The sequence below is a fragment of the Humulus lupulus genome, chromosome 5 (genome assembly GCF_963169125.1).
Source record: "Humulus lupulus chromosome 5, drHumLupu1.1, whole genome shotgun sequence".
Taxonomy (NCBI): domain Eukaryota; kingdom Viridiplantae; phylum Streptophyta; class Magnoliopsida; order Rosales; family Cannabaceae; genus Humulus; species Humulus lupulus.
The window spans coordinates 232,766,825-232,789,420 of record NC_084797.1 but is presented as its reverse complement, the minus strand read 5'-3'; the positions used below and the strand labels follow the sequence as shown (position 1 = coordinate 232,789,420).

The 22,596-nt window shown below is 32.8% G+C and overlaps 1 protein-coding gene across 1 annotated transcript; it reads right to left on the bottom strand.

The window, feature by feature from the left end:
• Positions 1 to 10,804: 10,804 nt before the first annotated feature.
• LOC133778381 (COP1-interactive protein 1-like) lies at positions 10,805 to 16,723 on the bottom strand. Its single transcript, XM_062218278.1, has 9 exons — positions 16,243 to 16,723; positions 15,724 to 15,924; positions 15,493 to 15,615; positions 15,349 to 15,386; positions 15,150 to 15,246; positions 12,141 to 14,948; positions 11,790 to 11,927; positions 11,523 to 11,581; positions 10,805 to 11,434 (listed from the first exon to the last, which is right to left on the bottom strand). The coding sequence occupies exons 1-9, from the start codon at positions 16,318 to 16,320 to the stop codon at positions 11,194 to 11,196; spliced, it is 3,783 nt and encodes a 1,260-aa protein (XP_062074262.1). The 5' UTR covers positions 16,321 to 16,723; the 3' UTR covers positions 10,805 to 11,193.
• Between the last annotated feature and the right edge of the window lie 5,873 nt (positions 16,724 to 22,596).

The window sequence follows — 22,596 nt, the reverse complement described above, 5'->3', positions numbered from 1 at the left end:
AGATACATGAGAAATAGGGCTAGATACGTTATCAATATCAACTGACTTTTTCACTTCATTATATCCAGCAGTTTCATCAGTAGAATGTACAACTTTTTCTGATTTTTTTTTCAACAATTCTTCCAATCATTTCAGACAAATCACTGAGTTTCCCCATGAACTCAGACCTCATAATTGCAATATCACTAATAATAGATTGTTGGCTCTCTTTTAATGAAGAAATTGATTCACAAATCAATCTCAATTTTTCACTATCAACCTGAAAAAAGTAATAAAAAAATTTACAAAACAACAAAAAATAAAAATAAAAATAAAAACAAACCTATAAATTTCAAACAAAATACTATTTTTTTTTAACTAAATCAAACACCAACACTAACAAGTACCTAGTTACCTGAACCATTATCTTCATTGTCAGCACACTCCTTGGGCAAATATATAGGCTCAAACTTAAACTTCTTCACAACTGGTTTCTTCCTCTCCCCAGAATTTGGATAAACATCAAAGATAGTCAACTGAATAAATAAATAAAAAATATAAAAAAAATAAGAAACGGGTTACCATGATCTGTAACCAGCTACACAAACAAAAATCATAAATGATTAAAACAAATTTACGTAGTAACAAGTTACAAAATAAAATATTACACATTTTTGTTGTTAAAAATCTTTGCCACCAAGTTTGAATAGAAGACATTATCAGAACTCTTCCAATTCAACAAACGGGGATACTTTTTCCCAACCCTCTGACAAAACTCAGGATTCAATTCAGATATAGTTTCATATATCCAAACCAGAAAAGTAATTGGAAAACCAAGAAGTTACAAGGATGAAGCCCAACCTTCCCATCAACAAAAACTCTATAAAAAAATTTATAAAAAATTTATTACCACCCTTCAAAGCAATTTTCATATAATGAATAGTCCTATCCCAAACAAACTTCCCAAAACCAATATTTTCCAATTCAGATAGATCACGATCAATCATCTAAAAAAAAAAGTCATCAACCAACTTCTCACTAGTATACCCATACAAATAGTTTACTAAAATATGAACTATCCCCAATTTCACAACAACATCATCATCTACTAACTCCTTACTAATGAAAACATTTCGCAATTCTCCCTTTGACACTTTACCAACAAAACGACCAAATATTTTTTTTCTTAAAATGAACTTTCTTTTTTTGAAAAAGACTTAAATAAAAGAGACCATCACATTTAAGACATGTAACAAGGGCAAACTCCTCAATAGAAAATCTACAAACCCTACGATCCAACTTAAACCACATCTTCTCATCCTCCCTCTCATGAGACATCTCTCTCAACAAGACCAGTTGGGCAAGTTGGGTTTGGAAATGAATATCATAAACTTCTAAGAAGTGCCCAAAAGGCGTATTCTTAAAAAATGCTTTTTGACTTTTGGTGAACTTAGCTTTCAAGTCTTTAATGAAATTCTTCTCATTGAAATTTTGAACCTTACTTCCAAACCTCTTAGAGGGATTGATCTTTAAATGAGCCTGTAGAAGAAACAAACAAACCAATTACACAACAAGTAACCAGTTTCATAAAATATAAACATGGAAAATAGATTTTTATTTACGTTTATAAAATTGGTTATATGTCTTTAACTTTTGCATATTTGAAATATCAAAAAAAAAAAAAAAGACAATACATTCACTAAGGAAACCAGTTACACACTCAAAACAAAACATTAAGCAAAATAAACTACTTATCTACAAGTAACCAGTTACACATGTAACCAGGTACAAAGAAACAAAAAAATACAACCATAAAAATAAAACAAACACAATAAAAAATGAACATTATGCAAAATAAACTACATATATACAATAAACCAATTACACATGTAACTAGGTGCATAGAAACAAAATACTTTAAGAAAAAAAAAACAGTCATAACAAAAACAAACACAATCAAAACTCAACATTATGCAAAATAAACTACTTATCTGCAAGAAACCAGTTACATATGTAACCAGGTACAGAGAAACAAAACACTTTTAAGAACAAAAAAACACAACCATAAAAATAAAACAAACACGATCCCCTGAATGTGAAACCAATTACAGTAACATCAATATATTAACATGTTTTTTTATTATTATACTTAAGAAAATAAACACATACCACAACATGCTTAGTCTCAAGAGAATCATCTACAGCATCCTTACTACCAGATGCACATGATTCCCTCGTCTGTTTAACAGTGGAAGGGGATTTACTCTTCTTCCTTGCAACAGGCTTCAAACAAGTAATGTTACTCCTTCGAGGAAGAATCTCGCCAATATCATCTCCTACACAGCCAACCTTCGAATCATCCTCTACTACTTCAAAAAATTTATTCTCAGAACCAATAACACCACCAACTTTACTATAGTGATCGATCATAAATCTTTGAAATTAAAATACACAATGCATTGCATAAAATAAAAACAAACAACACAAATGAAAATGAATAACAAATATATATATATAAATATATAGAGCACAAATTACAAATAACTACCCATAAACTTTCCCAAAACAACTGATCAAAAACTGTCAAAACCCCCACTGAAAATCTAACCATCAAATCCTGCACCAAAAACAAAAACCACCATTAACACCAATTAAAAAAAAAACCACCCATGACCGGAAATAGATAATCCAAAGAAAAATTAATAAAAATATACATTACAAAAATTAAAACATAAGCCCCTGTAACCAGGCACTCACCGAGTCGAAACAACACAATAGCTACAAATCCACAAACAAAAAACTTATAAAAGCCTAAAAACAGAACAAAAGAGAAGAGCAAAAAACAGAATAATAAATGCTGAAGGAGAGGAGAAATACGAAATGAAGGTTATACAAAAACGTGATAATGAAGGAACCTACAAAAAATAGAAGATATAGGTACTTGAGTACCTGCATCCAGAAGAAATAACATTGACTGATTTTTGTTAAAAGATTGTTTTCCAAAAAACTGAAGAAAAAAAATAATACATAAAATTACTGAAATGTCCTCACAAAAATTAAAATTTAGTGTAAATAATCTTATACAATAATTTATTGTATAAATATAGGAAACCAAATAATTTATTTGATAAATATGATAAAACAAACCCTATAAAAAAATTAAACAATAAAAAAATACCATAAAAAATGCACATATAAAAAAAACCATATATATTTATATCAAAATTTATTTAATTTTCCCATATTTTTTTTTTGGAATTTTTCAAAAATATGGCTTTTATACCATCAATGTGCAAAAATATGAGAGTTATACTTTTCTTAATTTGTATGAGAAATTTATTAAAAAAAAAGTTAAAGTATGGGAAACACAATTAGTAGCTAACTAAAATATGAAAATGTCACATTTTTTTTATTATAGTTATTTTTATTTTTTATTTTGAAGGTAATTTTTTTTCCATCATTTTTTTATTATAATTAATTTTTTTCTTTACTTGTTTTTTCTTCCATTTTTTCCTTTTTCTTTTTTTTTTTCTACCAATTTTTTCCTTCATCTTTTTTTCTTTCAATTTTTTCATTCTTCTTATTATTTTTTTCATTTTTATTCATTTATCTATTTTTTTCTTTCATTTGTATTGTTTTGTTTTATTTTTTCATATTTTTTTTCAGTTTTTATTTTATTTTATTTTTTCTTTATTTTTGTATTTATTATTTTCTCCTTTTATTTTTTTTTCTTTTTTCACACATATGAGCTTTTTTTTCTTCTTTCATATTTTTCATTTACTTCTACCAATTTTTTCATTCATATTTTTTTTTCTTTTCATTTTTCCATTATTTTTCTTCTTCGTCTTTTCATTCTTATTTATTCATCTATTTTTTTTCATTCATCATTTCTTTTTTTTTTTTTTCATTTTTGTACTTATTCTTTTCTCATTCTATTTTTTTTTTTTCTTTTTTTTCACACATATATTTTAACATTACATAATTATTCTACTATTTTTTTTATTTATTATCTTTTATTTTTGTAATTTTTTTTTATAGTTTTTTCTACTATATGTAAAAAAAATTCAAATCATTTTTTTCAGCATTTTCTTTTTACTGTAACACTTATAGGAATACCAAAAGTTGGAAAGAAAACTAATAAAAATATGAAAATGTGAATGGGTAACTGGTTACCTTCACATTTTTGTGTGTGTATATTTCTGAGGGTAACTGGTTACTTTCACGTTCTGGTGTGTGTATATTTATGGTTTCTTTATGGTAACTAGTTACTTATGTTACTAAAATCATAGTTACTTCTTCTTCCTTTTTTAATGAAGTGTTCTTCCATTTTTTCCTTCAAATTTGATGTTTCTTTTCATATTTAATATAAGTAATTCGTCACCCCTCTTAGGTAACTGGTTACCTCTCTTATGGCAGAAAGTTACTTATCTCTGGATAACTGGTTACCCCTCCTGGTGCATGTTATTTAACCTAGCTCTAAGATTTTTTTTTTAAGATCAATCAAGCAACTGGTTACCTTACCCAAGATTTGAAAAAAAAAGTAGAATCTTAAAAAAAACACGTTTATAATAAAGAAATAATAATTTTAAAAACAATTCATATTACAAAAAAAAATTTTTACAAAACAATCAAAGAAAAATTTAATATAAAATTAGTAATATAAAAACAATTTAAAAAAATAATAATCAAATTACAAACACACATTTCCAAAATTGATTAAGAGTAAATTTATGGCATAAACCAACTTTTATACAAAAATATAAAAAAATAAACTCATAAAAGTGAAAATTCTTAAAAAAAAAGTCATATATTAACTTTTTTTGAAAAACAAAAACCATATTTTTGCACACTTAATTAAAAATTCCATATAAAATGTAATTTCCTCTAATTTTTTTTTTTGTTTGTAAATTCCACTGTATTATATTCAATAAGACATATTTGGGCTTAGATAGCCAAGCCGGCCCAAATAGCAAACCCACTCGAAACAACATCAACTCCATTCTTCGAGTTCCCTGAGCAGTCTCCGGGGAAGCGCTCTCCGCCGGATTCGGTGGGCTAACATCGAAGGAGAATCCGACGGCGTCTCCGAACTCGAAGGAATCGAAGACGATGCTTTGGGTGTAGCCGCAATCACCGGACTCAACTCTGGCGAACTAACCGGAGCCAACGACGGAGGGGAAGCCATTGGGGGAGGAGTCGCCGAAATCGGAGCCGTACATGGTGGAGAGACAATCGGGCTAACCACTGGAGAAGCTTTTGGAGGATTTTCTGGAGACTTAGCCGGAAAACAGACGGGGAAGTCTCCGGAGAAGGAGATTTAGTCGGAGAATGAGCCGGAGACTTCGAAGGGGATGGTGACGAAGAAAAGGGTGTCGGAGTATGGGCGGGAGCAGAGTGCGGCGGCAGCGGAGGAAGCGGAGGCGGCTTCGTGGTTAGTTTAGGAGGAGCATAAAATATAACATGACTTTTGTTATTAATTTTTTTGTAAATTAAAAATTAATATAATTATTAAATCTATCATTCTTCATTTTTATTTTTGACAAATAATAACAACCCTTTATTGCAACTATGCTAAAAACTTCTTCTTCTTTTTTAATAACAAAAGTTAAATTGTTTAGATATTCTATTTAAAAAGATAATAACAAAAGTTAAATTGTTTAGATATTCTATTTAAAAAGATAAAATATTTATAAATATTCTCTAATTTCGTACTCTGCAATAGGCAATGGCTATTCGGTGGTGTTATTAGCCTTGTCTTAAATCAATGTGCATTCATTGCACATGGGAAGAAACTTCTGTAGATAAGCATGACGAATCATCACAAAATAGTACTAATAACCAATACAGTTAGGTTGGTTAGTTGTTGTAGCTCATGTTAGTTTCTAACTGGATTTTGTAATTCTGTTACCAACATTCTTGTTAGTTTTCTTGCTGTAACAACTTCATTCTTTGTAATTACTCCTCTATAAATAAATCACTTAATCTCATCTTGAGGTTAAGCTTTTTCGTTCTAATACTCTGTTCAAGATTTGTTATACAATCTAGTTCAAAGTATAAAGCTCTTTATGGTATCACAGCCTTCTGACTAACGTCCATGGATTCTTCTTCATCCGATCCTCAATCAGTTCCTACTGTCAATACGCCTCCGGCCAACTCTGATCCTCCGGCTGTTGCTCAAGCTCTTGCTTCTCCGGCCAGCACCTCTTCCATGACTTCTTTGCCATGGAATCCCTTCTCTAATTCTCTTACTTCTTCTTTAACTCTTAAACTTGATAGAGTTAACTTTCTTGCTTGGAAATCTCAGGTGGTACCCACTGTTATAGGACATGATCTTGATGCACTCCTCTTCAGCAATGTTTCTCCTCCAGAGAAGCTGGTCAATGGTGATGCAAATCCTGAATACCGCCAGTGGAAGAGACGTGACCAGTTACTTCTTTCTTGGCTCAGGTTTTCTATGTCTGAAGGCATTCTTGGAACCGTCGCAGCTTACTCCACCTCCTATGATGTTTGGCGTGCTCTGGAGCAAAAGTTTTCAGGCCAATCTAAAGCTCGCTTACTCCAATTGAAGGGTCAATTGTCTAATATTCAGAAAGGTAGTTTGTCCATCTCTGACTATGTTGACAAAATCAAATCACTCTGTGATAGTCTTGCCATTGCTGGGTGTACTATTAGTGATCAAGATCTTGAGCTCCAATTGCTCAATGGTCTTGGACCCGAATATGACCCTGTGGTTTCTGGAATTACTTCCAGTAGTGAGACAAAGACTCTTGAAGAAATTCAGGCTCTTCTCATGGCTCATGAATGTCGTCTTAAGCGTCATCACTCTGTTGCTGATCTCTCCTCCAAGATGGCTGCCAATCTTACATTTGGTACTTCCAGAAACATGTATTCTCATGGTTACAGGCCTCCTTCTACCTTCACAAGGCCATCTGCTCAACCATTTCACCGGCCTCCTCCGCAATCTACACGGCATGTTTGTCAACTTTGTCTCAAGATTGGCCACACTGCACCCGTCTGTCACTACAGATTTGATCTTGGATTCATCACTCCGAAAAACACTACTTCTCAGGCCAAAGCTTATCTCACTGAACGTGATGATGAAGGAGTTGAAATAACTGATCCTGAAGCCTATGTCTCTACATCAGTACCTGATTTTGGAGTTGATCAAATGTGGTATGCTGACACAGGGGCCACAAATCATGGTGCTTTTGGTATGGACACTCTTGAATCGGCTACCCCTTACAATGGTTCTGAAACACTTGCTGTAGGTAATGGTAAGAAATTGTTAATTTCTCACATAGGCAAGGCTACTATTCCATCTACTTCTGCTTCATCTTTACACTTAAATTCCATTTTACATGTTCCATCTATTACAAAGAATCTTGTGAGTGTTTCTAAGCTTACCAAAGACAATAGTGTCTTCCTTGAATTTCACAAAATCTGTTGTTTTGTTAAGGACAAGGACTCGGGGACTGTCTTACTCAAGGGAAGAGTTAGAAATGGTCTATACATGCTTGGGGATGATGCCACCAGCTCCTCTCTACCAGCACTTCAGTGTCATTTAGCTACTGTTTCTAATATTTGACCCTCTCAATTTTCTACAAATTTACACTCTACTCACTCATCTTCTAGTTCTTCTTGTGACTATGATTGTAAAAATTCTGCTTGTACTTCAACTGATATCAATAAAACTTTTACTGCTTATATTCCTGATACTCAACCAACTGCCTTTATTTCTAATGCTTCTACTAATGTTAATTCTTGGCATATAAAATTAGGACATCCCTCTCCAAAAGTTTTGAGCAAGATTCTGTCCCAAATTTCTCACTCCGGTTCATTAAAGACTTTAAAATTCTGTGATTATTGTCAAATGGGTAAAAGCCATAAGCATCCTTTTTCCCTTTCTTCTAGTCGAGCTACTCAACCCTTAGAATTGATTCACACTGATGTTTGGGGTCCTTCTCACACCACATCTAAAGATGGTTTTAGATACTACATTCATTTTATTGATGATTATAGCAGATTCACATGGATTTTTCCTTTAACTCTCAAATCTCAAGCACTCAATATATTTGTTCAGTTTAAAAGCCTTGTTGAGAAACAATTTTCTTTACCAATTAAAAGTGTTCAGGCTGACTGGGGTGGTGAGTACCGAGTGTTTAAAAGTTTTTTGCAGGGTCAGGGAATTAAGTTTCAACATCCATGCCCTTACACGCATGAACAACATGGCAGAGCAGAGCGAAAACATCGCCATATCACGGAAACTGGACTCACTCTTTTGGCTCATTCTGGACTTAATTTTTCCTACTGGTGGCATGCATTTCAGTGTGGTGTTTATTCCCTCAATCGGCTTCCTACCCCTGTTCTTGAAAATCAGAGTCCATATGAGTGTTTATTCAATAAGCAACCGGATTATCATTTCATGAAACCTTTTGGTTGTACATGCTTTCTTCACCTCAGGCCCTATAACAATAACAAGCTCAGTTTTCGGTCTGAACCATGCTTGTTCTTAGGATACTCTCCACAGCATAAATGCTACATTTGTGAGAATTCTGCTGGAAGGATCTTCATTGCTAGAAATGTAGTCTTTAATGAGACTCATTTCTCAGCCTTAACACCTACTGCATCTACTCAGGTACCTCCTTCCATAACTCACTCTTTTCCTACTGCTCAATTTTCAACTACACCAGTTCTTGATACTTCTAATTTGTGCTCTTCTACTGTGCCACCTTCGCCTGTGATGTCTCCAACATTCTCTGACTCTACATCACCATCTACAACTGCGACAAGTGTCCCACCTGAAGTTCCTCCTCCTCCTCACACTGGCGTTCCACCATCACTCTCCACTGGTGTACAACCTCCTCCTACTCGGGTTCAACATATAGCTGCTGCTTCATCTTCTCCTTCTGAAAGTGTGGAATTACCTCCTCCAACTGATGTCACTCGCACTCACTCCATGACAACCCGTTCTCAGCGAGGAATCTACAAGCCTAAATCTTTTTTGGCAACCAAATACCAGCTGCCTGAATCTCTCCTCCCTACAGAACCCTCATCAGTTAAAAGTGCTCTTAAGGATCCCCGATGGTATGCTTCTATGAAGGAAGAGTTTGATGCCCTCCAAAAGCAAGGTACATGGACCTTAGTTCCTCCTACACCTGATATGAATGTCCTCGGCAACAAATGGGTCTTTAGAGTCAAATTAAAAGCTGATGGGACACTTGACCGATTCAAATCCAGATTGGTAGCTAAGGGATATTTACAAACACCTGGAATAGACTATGAAGAGACATTTAGTCCTGTTATTAAACCTGCCACTGTTCGGATGGTGCTTACACTTGCGGTTTCATTTAACTGGGATGTCAAACAGTTAGATGTAAGTAATGCATTTCTCAATGGCTCTCTTAATGAGTTGGTGTATATGCGACAACCTATTGGATTTGAAGATGCAGCTACTCCTCACTATGTGTGTAGATTAAACAAAGCCTTATATGGTCTGAAAAGCTGAAGCAGACATTGTTTCAATGGGGATTTTATCAGTCCAAATCTGATACTTCCCTTTTCATATATGGTTCAGGAGCTCATCTAGTTCTTTTACTAGTCTATGTTGATGACCTTTTGATTACTGGTCCAAACAAGCTCCTGGTTCAGCAGCTCATTTCTGACTTGAACTCTCAGTTTTCACTCAAAGATTTAGGCTCTGTGCATTACTTTCTAGGAGTGGAGATCTATCGAAATTCTGTTGGTATGTACCTCTCACAATCCAAGTACATTACTGATCTATTATTGAAATTACATTTGGAAGGGGCTAAACCCAGCTCTAGTCCTACAAGCTCAGCTCAAAAACTTTCACTGACTGAAGGGACACCCTTTGAAGATATTTCTCTGTATAGAAGTACGCTTGGAGCTCTCCAGTACTTAACTCTCACTAGACCAGATGTTGCATTTATTATCAATAAACTGAGTCAGTTTATACATGCTCCAACAGTTGTACATTGGGAAGCTACCAAACGTCTCCTTCGATATCTCAAAGGCATTATCTTAGAGGGCCTTCTCCTTAAGCCTGCGCTCACTATGTCCTAATATGGCTATTCAGACGCTGACTGGGCAAGTTGCCCTGATGACCGTAGGTCGACTAGAGGATATGCCATGTTTTTGGGTGGTAATCTCATATCGTGGTCTGCCAAGAAACAGCAAGTCGTCGCACGCTCAAGTACTGAGAGTGAGTTTCGGGCACTGGCGAATGCTGCTTCAGAAATCAAATGGCTTACCTCACTTCTGTCTGAGCTACAAATCAAGCTTGATGATGTCCCTGTTCTATGGGTTGATAACCAAGGCGCAGCTTCTCTTGCAGCTAATCCGGTTTTCCATGCACGTTGCAAGCACATTGAGATAGATATGCATTTTGTTCGTGATCAGATCTTAGCAAAGCAGCTCTCTGTTCGATATGTCCCTTCCATTGATCAAGTGGTGGATGTTCTCACCAAGTCCTTGCCGATTGATCGATTTCACTATCTCAAAACCAAACTGAAAGTGGTGTCTACACCCTTTCGTTTGAGGGAGGATAATAACCAATACAGTTAGGTTGGTTAGTTGTTGTAGCTCATGTTAGTTTCTAACTGAATTTTGTAATTCTGTTACCAACATTCTTGTTAGTTTTCTTGCTGTAACAACTTCATTCTTTGTAATTACTCCTCTATAAATAAATCACTTAATCTCATCTTGAGGTTAAGCTTTTTCGTTCTAATACTCTGTTCAAGATTTGTTATACAATCTAGTTCAAAGTATAAAGCTCTTTAAGTACAAGTCTAAATGCCATCAAAGAACAAGAAAAAGAAACCACTTTAATTTGTGAAAAATAAAAAGAATGCATGTTATAATTAACACCTTACATATTATGACAAAGCTCTTACAATTGAAAGTAAAAAAAAAAAAATTACAAAACGAGCACCGGAGTGGGAGAACATTTACTACAATGGAAGAAGAGACTAAGTAATCTGTGTGAAACCCAATTGGGCTGATATATATATATTAAAAAAAAAGAAAAAAGATATACATATTTTGGCTGTATACATAATAAATTTATTCAGTCCAAGGAATTTGGCATCTGGGATTTTCTCATGTAAGCATAACCAATCACTTTTTGACTATACATGGTGTATGGTTTTGATGTAGATAAAATGTAACTATATCAGGAACCAGTAGTCTCCTCACTAGCTAGCTCTTTCTATTGGCATTTTTTAGGTTCCGTACAGTCATTACTAGCTGTTGTCTTTCACCTTCAACCTCTGCAAATTTGAGACTTATCTCTGAATATCTCTCTTGCATCTCCTTTAGTTCACTTCCCATTATTTTGTTTTTCTCCTTCAAAGATGCCAATTCACTTGCTAATTCCTCAAGTTTATTGTTATCTTCACTATCGACATTTTGGGCTTTGTTTCCTGCTACAATTTCATCTCTGAAATGAAGATAAAAAGATAAAGTTAGTCTCCCCTGACAACCATTGGTGAAATTGCTAGAAAAGAGCTTAATACTCCCATGCTTACCTCTTTATCAGTGGCATTTCATTTTCATTTGAAGTTAATGTACTGGCATCTTTAACTACCTGCAACACCAGAAAATTTCATTAGCATAATCGCAATTGCAAAACCATTGGAAACTAGCATTGTTATTAGTAGTCACATAATTTGAATTCTCTGTGGAATGGATTGAAATAGTCAGTAAATGTTTACTGTTAAAGCTCAGCTAAACACCACCATCTAAAACACCCTTAAGAGGTTTCATTTTCTGAGCTTAAGCAAGCTGCTACAAACCTTTTGAAATGCACTACTATGACTGAGTTCTTCCATCCTGCTTTCCAACTCGTTGATTTTGTTTTGAAGATCTTTTTCCTTCTCCAAAAATGAAGAAGATGAGATTTCCAGGGCTGCTTCTTTTAATTTTATTTGTCCCTGTAAGAGGAAAAACTGAGCAGCATTATTACATTTACCAATATAAACAACAGTTGACATAAACAAGTAGAAGAAGCATCAATTGGATTAAATCCAGATTCTGCTCCAACAAAAAAAGGACATTCATAGTCATTGCCAATCTGGATTTTTTCCATCTTAGGTTCACAGCAGAGCTATATATTGTTGCAGTTTTCATTCAAGATGTTAGCTTACCTCGAGCACTTTTATTTTCTCCCTCATGCTAGCAACTTCTTTCAGACCACCGCGTGGCACTGCCGTAGATTTATTGTTTTTTGGAGAGGTTTTTGTTCCATCTGAAATTGGTGTGCGCCCATTGCTTTCCTTGAGTTTCTTCTCAATAATGACGAGTGCATCCTCTTTCTTCTTTAGATCACTCCTTAAATAGGATACTTCCTTTCTAAGTTTCTCTTTTTCTGCCTCATCGTTAAGCACAGACAGCTTTAAGAAATCATACTGTGCTTTAAGCTTTTCCAACTCCGATTGTAAGAGCTCAACGGTAGCCTCCTTTTCATCCTTGAGATTCTTTATTTTATTCAATGAATCCTTCGCTTCCTTCTTCATCAGAGCAATAGAATTTATGAGCTCATGTCTTTCCACATTTCCTGTTTTTACCAGCATCTCATTTTCCTTGGCAGAGGTTTTCATTTTTTCCAATTCAGCCTTCAATTCCATGTACTGCTCTTCTTGCTCGGGAACAGAAATAGTCTTTGTTTTGAGCCTCTCAATCTCAGCCCTGAGCTGAGAGATCTCCCGGGAGAAAGTCTCCTTAATTTCTTCCCCGTGCCTCTTATGATGTTTGAGCTCCTTGGTCATGCTGTCAGTTTCCGATGACATTCTTTCCATCTGAGTGAGTTTATCATCTATTTGACTGGAAAGCTCATGCAATTTTGCCTCATAATCATCCCTAACTCGCTGGAGCTCATCCTTAGCTTTCTGAAGCATTTCCTCTAGTTGAATTTTCTGCGCACGCAATTCGTTAGCTTCTGTCATTGCCTTCTTTGCCACCTTCTCATTTGCATCAAAAGTTGAGGCCATTTGCATGGAAAGCATTCTAAATTCCTCCTGAAGCTTCTCAGCTGTATTAGCATTTTTCCATCTCATTTTTCTCAATGCTTCCTCAGCCCGGATTGCCCTTTGCTCCTGCTCAACTTTGGCAACAGTTAAAGCCTCAAGGTCAGCTTCAAATCCCTGTACCTGTTCCTCTATTTCCTCCTCCAAGACTCTTATATATGACTCAAGCTCCTTTGTTGTTACCAAAGAATCAGAAAAATCTTTTGATTGCATCTTCTGTTCTTCCTCCAAGCTTTTTGTATGGGACTCAAGCTCCTGTATTGTAACCAATGCTTCAGAGAATTCTTTAGACCGTGTCTTCAGTTCTTCCTCCAGGCTTTTCGTACGGGACTCAAGCTCCTTTATTGTAACCAAAGAACAAGAGAATTCTTTTGACTGTGACTTCAGTTCTTCCTCCAAGCTTATGATATGAGACTCATGCTCCTGTACTGTTATCAATGAATCAGATAATTCTTTTGACCGCTTCTTCAGTTCTTCCTCCAAACTTTTGCTATGGGATTCATGCTCCTTTACGGTTATCAAAGAATCAGATAATTCTTTTGATCGCTCCTTCAGTTCTTCTTCCAAACTTTTGATATGAGACTCAAGCTCCTCTGTTGTTGCCAAAGAGTCAGTGTACTCTTCTGACTGCGTCTTCAGTTCTTCCTCCAAACTTTTGATATGGGACTCATGCTCCTTTACAGCTATCAAAGAATCAGATAATTCTTTTGATCGCTTCCTTAGTTCTTCTTCCAAGCTTTTGATATGAGACTCGAGCTCCTTTGTTGTTGCCAAAGAATCAGTGTACTCTTCTGCCTGCGTCTTCAGTTCTTTCTCTAAGCTCTCAATTTGGCACTCGAGCTCATTTAAAGGAGAAGAACATTCATACTGCATCTTCAGTTGTTCTTGAATCTGGCTTTGCTCAAGTTTATAGGAAATGTCATGGTTTTCTTGTTTCAATATTTCATAGTCAAGTGCAAGCTGCTCCATCTGCATTTCAAGTTCATCTTTGTCTCTCCTGTATATCTCTATTTCACTGTAGAGGTCAATGATCTTCTGCTCCAGAAGAGTTGTGTTATTAGCATGACTGTGACCCTTAACAAGTTTCTCCAGTGCCTTTTGTTCTTCATCCTCATCTGTCTCGCAGTTTCGTAAATTTGCTCTTGGCTTTGCATCATCTTCATCAGAGCCTGATTGCTTGGGTTGATTGGATGTTTCCTTATTCTTATGTTCCAACATTTCCTCCAGATCTCCAACTGCCAGAATTAATTCCGAATTTGAATCCTGCGTCTTCTGAAGCTGCAGCCTTAGATTGGCATTCAAATCCTTCTCATGATTCAGTTCTTGTCTGAGTTCGTCAAGGAGAGCCCGAACGTCCCCACCTTCTAACTGCGATCTGTTATTGAGCTTTGCAATGTCATTACGTTTTTTAAGTCTCTCACATTCTGCCTTGAATGAATCTCTTTCATCCTTCAAACTAGCAACTTCTCTGGAGAGATCTTGCCCTCTTTTACTCTCTTTTATGATCTGCTTACGTAGAGTTTGTAATTCCATCTCGGACACATCCACCTGTCTAGACAAAACAGTAAGCTCCGCCTTGAGCTTTTCAATCTCAACATCTGAAGCCTGTTGAGAATCTTCTCTGGTAAGGATGTTGTGGGAGCTTTGTGTTGAACCATCTGTACTTACTCCGTGATCAGAACTTCCATACGAGTCCCATTGTGATCTCTGGTGATCTTCATAGGCCGTTGAGACATATGCTTCTTTTTTATGAGGCACAGATGGGTGATTCAGAGATGAAGGCTCATCGACACTTCTTACTCCAACTTCTCGTGGAGTGTTTACTCCAGAGCTGCTATCAGAACTTGACAATGTAATGTCGGATCCGCTAGATGCTCTGCGGTTTCCATTCAACTCGCCATTGTTGGTGGGTTTGTTTATTGCCCCATCCTGTAAACATTGCCATGCAAAAAAAAAGAAAAGAAAGAACTTAAGAAAAATAGAGCATTGATACATTTCTCATGTTTGCTTTTATATAAAGTTTAATTTGGACCGTGGAAAAACACAGGATCTAGCTGAGATTTTCAAAATGCAAAATAAGAAACAAAAAGAATTCAGAATTATTCTTATTAGAGATGTAATGAAACTCACAATCCTAATGTTTTCATCTGAATCACCGTTGCTCAAGTGGGTCTTTAAGCTCCTAGCTTGGGGTCTAGACTTCACCTCATCACATTCCTCCACTTCTCTGCATTTTAATTTTTCCAACAAAAACCAAATTCATCAGAAATCACGAACCAAAATCTGCAAAACTCAAAGACAAACAATGTAACATTGAAACTCATATTACCTCTGATCAACATTTTCGTGTATCCTTTGAATTAAAACCTACTCAAAGAAAGAGAAGAAGAAGCAAGAGTTAACAAGAAGATAAAACAACCATCCAAGTCTTTCATCTCAGACATTCACAAACTCAAGGAGAAAGATTACTAACATGCAATATTGCATCAGAACTAGAATTCTTAAGTGGAAGAGAGACGGTAGAAGCCTTATTGGCTTCAGCATAAGCAGCAAAATCAATAGAAACCTCTCCAAGGGTACCACCTTTGCCCGATCCCTACACAAGCAGATAAGAGCAAGATATAATGCCGATACACAGATCACTATACAGATGCATATATAAACATTTAAAGCTGAAAGTAACTTCATCAAACAGTTCACATACATTTGAGACACTGAAACGGTAGATTTTCTCACTGATTTTCCCAGTTCTTGGCTCCTGAGAAAATTTAACCGTTTCATACACTGGATTTTCCCATCTGCAGCTCCCATCTTGAACGGTAGCTTTATCTAACTTCACACTCGGTTTTCCCAGCTCCCCTGGAATCACAGACACCATCAAGGCATCCACACCCAATTGGGTTACCTGCAATAAAACAAATTAACCCAATGAGCAAAACATTTTGATCACTATTAAATGTCATAAATATTCATACTCTTTTCTGACTTTTTTTTGCTTGGTTGCTTAGAAAAGAAAAGAAAAAGAAAAATTTGGTCTGCTGTTGCTTTCCAAGAACTGGAGAGCTCGCTCCAACAATGTGAAGCTCAATTGAGTAAGATTCTTGTAGTTTCACAGTTTCAAAACAGTTAGCAAATTTTCAAAACTCAACAACCCATTATTAAATCCTTCCGTTTCCAGCATTTTCTCGGCAACCAAACAAAACCCAATTGAGATAATGTCTACCTGAGTTGCATGGAACTGCAATTTGAACACGGCTTTGATCTTGTTCTTCTCGCTCCTCCATCTCGCCGACTTAAACATCTTACAACTATACCCCTGCTACCACCACTACCACCTCCCTTGAATAATTGAGCTTCAACGCAACTCCATGTATCGATGGAGCTCCGTCAAAACTCGCCTCAACATTGCGATCTTTACAGCCACCGACGAACCCAATGCCAACCCAAAAATCAGTTTTTTTTAGCTTTATGGTTTAAACTCACTTGGTTAAGAAAAACAGAGCAGAATACATAGAAACGACTCGACTCAGTGAATCAATGGGAGATAAAGCGAGTTAAGGGAGACCCAGTTTTTCATAGAAGCTTGGAATGTGAAACCTCGGGAACCATTTTACAGATTCAGAAGAAGACAATAGTAACGAGCAGATCTGATGAGAAGAAGCTCTCTTTCGCTCTCTCTCTCTCTCTCTTTCTCTTTTCACTTCTATAATACTTCTTTTGAAAGCGGTGACATTTGTAATTTAAAAAAAAAAATGGAAAAAGAAAAAAATAATAATAATAAATTGTGGGAGAAGCTTGTGTGTGATAAATAATTTGAATGTAAATATATTATATAATTAAAAAAATAATTAGGTGAAATTAAATGGTTTATATTATATGGTTTGTTTGTATGTATGAATTTTATATAATTCAATTTGACATGCTTACCCTTATACTTATATAGTACTTGCTTTTAAGGTAATGTTTTGTTAAGGAAATATCTTAATTAATTGTCATTTATTTTTAATTAAGAGTTTGATTGAGAAATATCAACTTGGGCATATCCCACGTGTAAACCAGCTTGTATTAGGATTAGTTTACTACCATAGTTTAAAATAAGTTTATTTTTGGAATGGAAGAAAGTAAGAAACAATTCTTATTTACTAATTTGGGTTTGAAAGTCAAATTTTAATTTTTTTTTTATCAATTTGTTTTTTTAAAATTAATTTTTTTTGGATTCATTTGTGATTTCCCATTTCATGTTGTTTAGTTTTAAAACATGCACTTCCCAACACTTCTCAAAGAGTTGAATTATTTCACTAAATAGATGAAATATTTCTCATATATGCATGATATATTTATATATAAATTCATACTTTTACACAATTAAAGTTTAATGAGATGCAAATGCTTTTTTAGGTAGGCCACAAAATGGTTTATATACTCTATGCCTTTTCATATGAAAGTATATTATGCCTTTTTATATGTATGGAGAACTTTAAATTCACACATATTCTAAGTATTTGGTTGTGTCATTACTAATTAAATACTAGTATTTTAATTCTAATCAAAATTATAAAACTAAAGGTAGTGTATTGGACATGGTATTATTGGATTCTTTTACAAGATTTGGTTATGTCATTATCATGCTAATTAATGGACTCTTTTGGGAAATGAGACCCACAAAGAATGTATTTTTATGTATTATTTTTCCATCCAAAATAATACACATTTTACTTGGCCCCATCTAGAGATAATTTTTCCAAAATTGAACAACTAGAGAAAGGAGGACTTTCATAGCCTTCTCCTTTTTCATAGATCTATATGTATATTATTGAAGATAATGTCAATTTCAATAAGGAAAATGTACTTCAGAGATAAATTTAAGTGAATTTACAAAAATACCCCTCTAATTCAACTTCCTTTGGTTTCAAGCCATTAGTTTTTAGTTTACATCTGAGTTTGCTGGCATTGAACACAAGATGAGTATAACAACATTGTCAAGATTGTGACTACTTTGTCCATTTAAAATCCCTGCATGCATTAAATATTTTAGAAAATGATAAAAAAAAAATCAATATTAATTTATTCACATATGACATACATATATTCCTCCCATACTAAATAGTGCAGTTTTCATTTGATATGATGAACATAAATTCATATTCAATATCTTATTGTAAGCAGTGAGAGAGAGAAACTTATTTTGATAAAGTATTCTTTATTATGGGCAATAATTAATTGGTTTGAATTTTTTATTTATAAAATAATACAAGGGTATTATAGTAATTTTCCATAGCTTTGTTTCTATTGTTCTATCGTATGCTCTAAGGATACGACATCAATGGATGAGAATGGTCTTTTCTGACTGATAATATATTTCTTTGAATAAATGTAATCTACTAATCTCGAGATAATGACATTATAACTAATGTATTATGCTCTTTTTTAGTCCATAATTTATATAAATATATTAATTACGAATATTAATCTTTTGAATACCTACTTCCATTTTTAGGTCACAAAATGTATATATTACTATTAAGATATGTATATAAATGTATATCCACACATGTTCGCACTTAACAATTTTAATAGTTTATTTGTAATAATGCTCAAAGAAAGAACAAAATTAATAATGACACTTGACTATCTACTACCTCTTTGGAAAAAAAATAATTAAAAATCCTTTTATTATGCGCTAAATAAAACCTCTAACAAATAAAATTATATATAGAGATATAGGTTTGGTAATTACAGATTTTTACATTGATTTTGTATCATGATAAATCTAAAATGAAAATGAAATGAAATTTGAGTTGTTAATTATATGAATTTCATCTAATATAAGAGCATCTATAATAGAGTGTCAAATTAGTGATGCAGTACTAAAATATAACACACTCAACAAAAAAAAAATTGCTCTAATAGTGTGCTAAAAACTCAGTCAAATTTGGCACATGCTAAAAGTTGTGTCAAGTTTGACACAAAATATAGCATAATGTATATTTTGTATCGACATAAATGTTACATTTTTTTATTTATTTTTTGTCATTTTTATTAAATGCTAGACTTTTTATCTTATTATTTTTAATTATAACAATAAAATATAAAGGAAAATTATTATTTTTTGTATATTTTAAATAAAATATCAAATAAGTATTAATAAAATATTAATTTTTGCTTCAAATTTTACAATTGTGCATTGTAGCATTAAATATATTACATTTTTTTTGTTTGGTAAATATATCACAATATTTACCTCTATTATTGAATATGGTCCACTACTCATATTTTGATGTAAAAATCAAGCAAAATAATTTGCTCTTGAATAGAATATTTAGGTAAGTGTAGAGCCATAAATTTTGGCCAATGGAAATTTACTTTGGTTATAGCAACAATTAATTAACCTAGTGTACAGTCAATTATTCAGAGTTTTTGACCTGAAAAATAATATAGTATATTAAACTAGAAAGAAGAAAATATTAAACAAAGTTGGTGTTGGGGTTGGGGACCAAAGAATATAATGCAGAGAGGCCATGGTGTAAAGAAAAGTAAACATAGATGGAGTACCAAACAAGAAACTCCAAAAACTTTTAATTTGATGAAAGGAAATGATCACTGTAAAAAGCATATATAAGAGCCAATAGTACCATTTCTTTGGCATTTTGCTCTGTAAAATGATGAATATCACCATTTTTTTACAATTATATATATTAATATTTTTTGTGGTAATGATACCTATAGTTAAAATGAAATTTACCACAGAGCCCTTGGGTGGAGTTGCAAGTGAGCCCTTAGAAAAATGTATTCTGTCATGTATATTATAAATTTTGTTTTATATATTTAGGTTAAGATATAATATACTTTAAATTTAAATTAAATTTGATTTACTCATACATTAAACAATTAACAACCATCCGATCAATTTAATCATCAATGTTAACTTTTGACAAAACAAATTCTGAAAAATCCATATTTATGGACCAATCTTGAAAATTAAAGTTTCAATTATTTAACACTTGCTTTTTAAATTTACTTACATTGTACAAATTTTTTTAGAAAAAAAAATGTGTTCTCACTTCATATTTATGAGTAACTCATCAATGTCTGTCCTTTTCTTTTTTAATTAAACAAGACATTAAATCATCACACATTTTCATGTTATGTTGAGTATTGGTATATGAACTCTATAATTAATACATGTTTTTAATTTAAGAGCACTGAAAAGCAGAAGAAAAAAAACTTAACCCCATTATTATTTTCTCCAATATTTTTTATTTTCTTTAGCTAACACCACACACTAATATAAAAATAATCTTAAAAAAAAACTATTTTCATTTATGTGAGTCTCGAATATATTTCAGTTGTTGTGTTAAACAACAATAATAATAATACCTTATATTAATGTTCTGAATAGTTAAAACACTTTTTCTTCCAACAAGTGTTTTTTTCTAAAGAAAAAGATGGGAATATGATGATATATCTATTGAGTTCTTTAAGCTTTTGGGAAGCCTGTAACTTTTTTTTTTTAATTAATTTACTTTAGACAAATTCCAAAACATTTTAACTCAGTAAATATAGCTTTACTGTATGTGAATTTGGCATGCGGAAAATAAAGAAAATATTTTAATTTTTATTATAAAAGATTTATTTTTATTTTTTATTTTTACTATAAAATAATAAAAATGTAAGACAATTCCCTGATGCAATCACGTGAAAGCTAATAAATCTATATGTTTTTTTACCTGCTTTTGTTTCATATTATTAATTGATTTCACTTAATAAAAATAAGGTAATATTATTCAGAAAATATATTAATTAATTAACCCAATTTTAATTCATTTTTCTGGTTATTGTAGTGTTTGTCATTAGTGAATTGGTTTAAGCAATCATTAATATAAATGACAATTTTATAAACAGATTATTCTTATGACCTTTAGTAGTTAGAGGTGAATATATAAATATGCTTCACTTAACAGAAAATAATATATACATATATATGTGAATGAATATATATAATATAAATGTTTCATTATAACCTTTTTATAATAACTAATCTTGTTTAAATGATGAGACAACTGCCGTTTGGTAATGTAGCTAATTATATTTAGCTGAGATTACTGTAAAAGGAACAAATTATAGCCCTAATAAATTAATTACAAATATTTGGAAAATAATGCTTAATTAATTCACATATTTATGTACATACACATTTATATTTATTGTAACTCAGTAAATATAATTTTTTTATATAATTAATCTGATGTGTATAAATTTATTAAGAGTAATTTGGTGGAAATATTTTTTTACAAAATGATTTTTATTTGATAATTTTTTAGAAAATAATCTTTTAAATAAAGTGTGTGTCAAGTGTAATAAATAAGACGTCGAGTAAGTTTAAACAAATACTATGTACAAAATTATAAAAAAAATATATACATGTATATATTATTATTATTATTATTAAAAAAAGTTATTTTGCTAATAAAAACCAATTTGTATAATAAAGTGTATCTTGAAGTGTATAAAGTATAATTTTAGGTAGGTGAATTAAGTATATAAGCAATAACTTTATGTACATTAATTGTGTGGAAAATATTGGTTGACACAACAACAATCCCAAAATGAAAATTAAAAGGGAAAGAAAAAAGAGAAGAGTAGTGTGGTGGGTGGTACAAACATGGAAGAAATGGAAAGAAAAAGGGTTAGACTTAGACTTATATGGAAGAAAGAAAGATATAGAGAAAGAGATTATAAATGTGTAAGGTAAGTTGGTTAGAGGAACTATATAGATATTATATATAGATATAGCAGCAGCACTGTTGTGTGTCTTTTTTTCATTTACTTGGCTTTAAAGCTGGCTCATGTGTTGGGCGTGAGAAGAAGTGATGAATGAGCTTATTTTAAGTTATATAGGAGCACCAATTAATGGTGAGATTTAATGCTTACATACATATCTTTACATAAATGTAGGGCATTTTCTATTTTTGGTACTTTCGGTATTTTAAAAAATTATAACCTATTTTTTTATGACAATATACATGATAGTTATAGTATGCACCCCACAAAATTTTGGGAAATTAATCAAAGTTCAAACCTTATGTTTCCACTCGTATAAAAAAAATCAGGCACGCGTGCAACTGAATGTTTAAATTTCGGCACCATTAATTATTCAAAATTTCTAAAAAATTGGCGGGATGCCTATTATAACTATAATATACGTCATCATAAAAAAAAATTAGGTTATAATTCTCCAAGTGTCGAAATTAAAAAATGCCTAAACCTAAAAAAATTCATATATATATATATGACAATTTTTATATATGGGCTTCGCTTTAAGCCTACCGGTGGGGGTCTTCAGTGTTCTCGACCCGTGAATAGTTTTCGACACGATTTTTTTATGACTGTGTATATTGTAGTTGTTTAGAGTATCCTACAAATTTTCAGAAAATTCCGAATAGTTTATAGTACCGAAATCTAGGTTCAAACATGATGTTTTCCACGCACATATAAAAATTTAGTCACGCGTGCAACAACATGTTTGAACTTAGTTTTCGATACTATGAACTATTTGGAATTTTTTGAAAATTTGTAG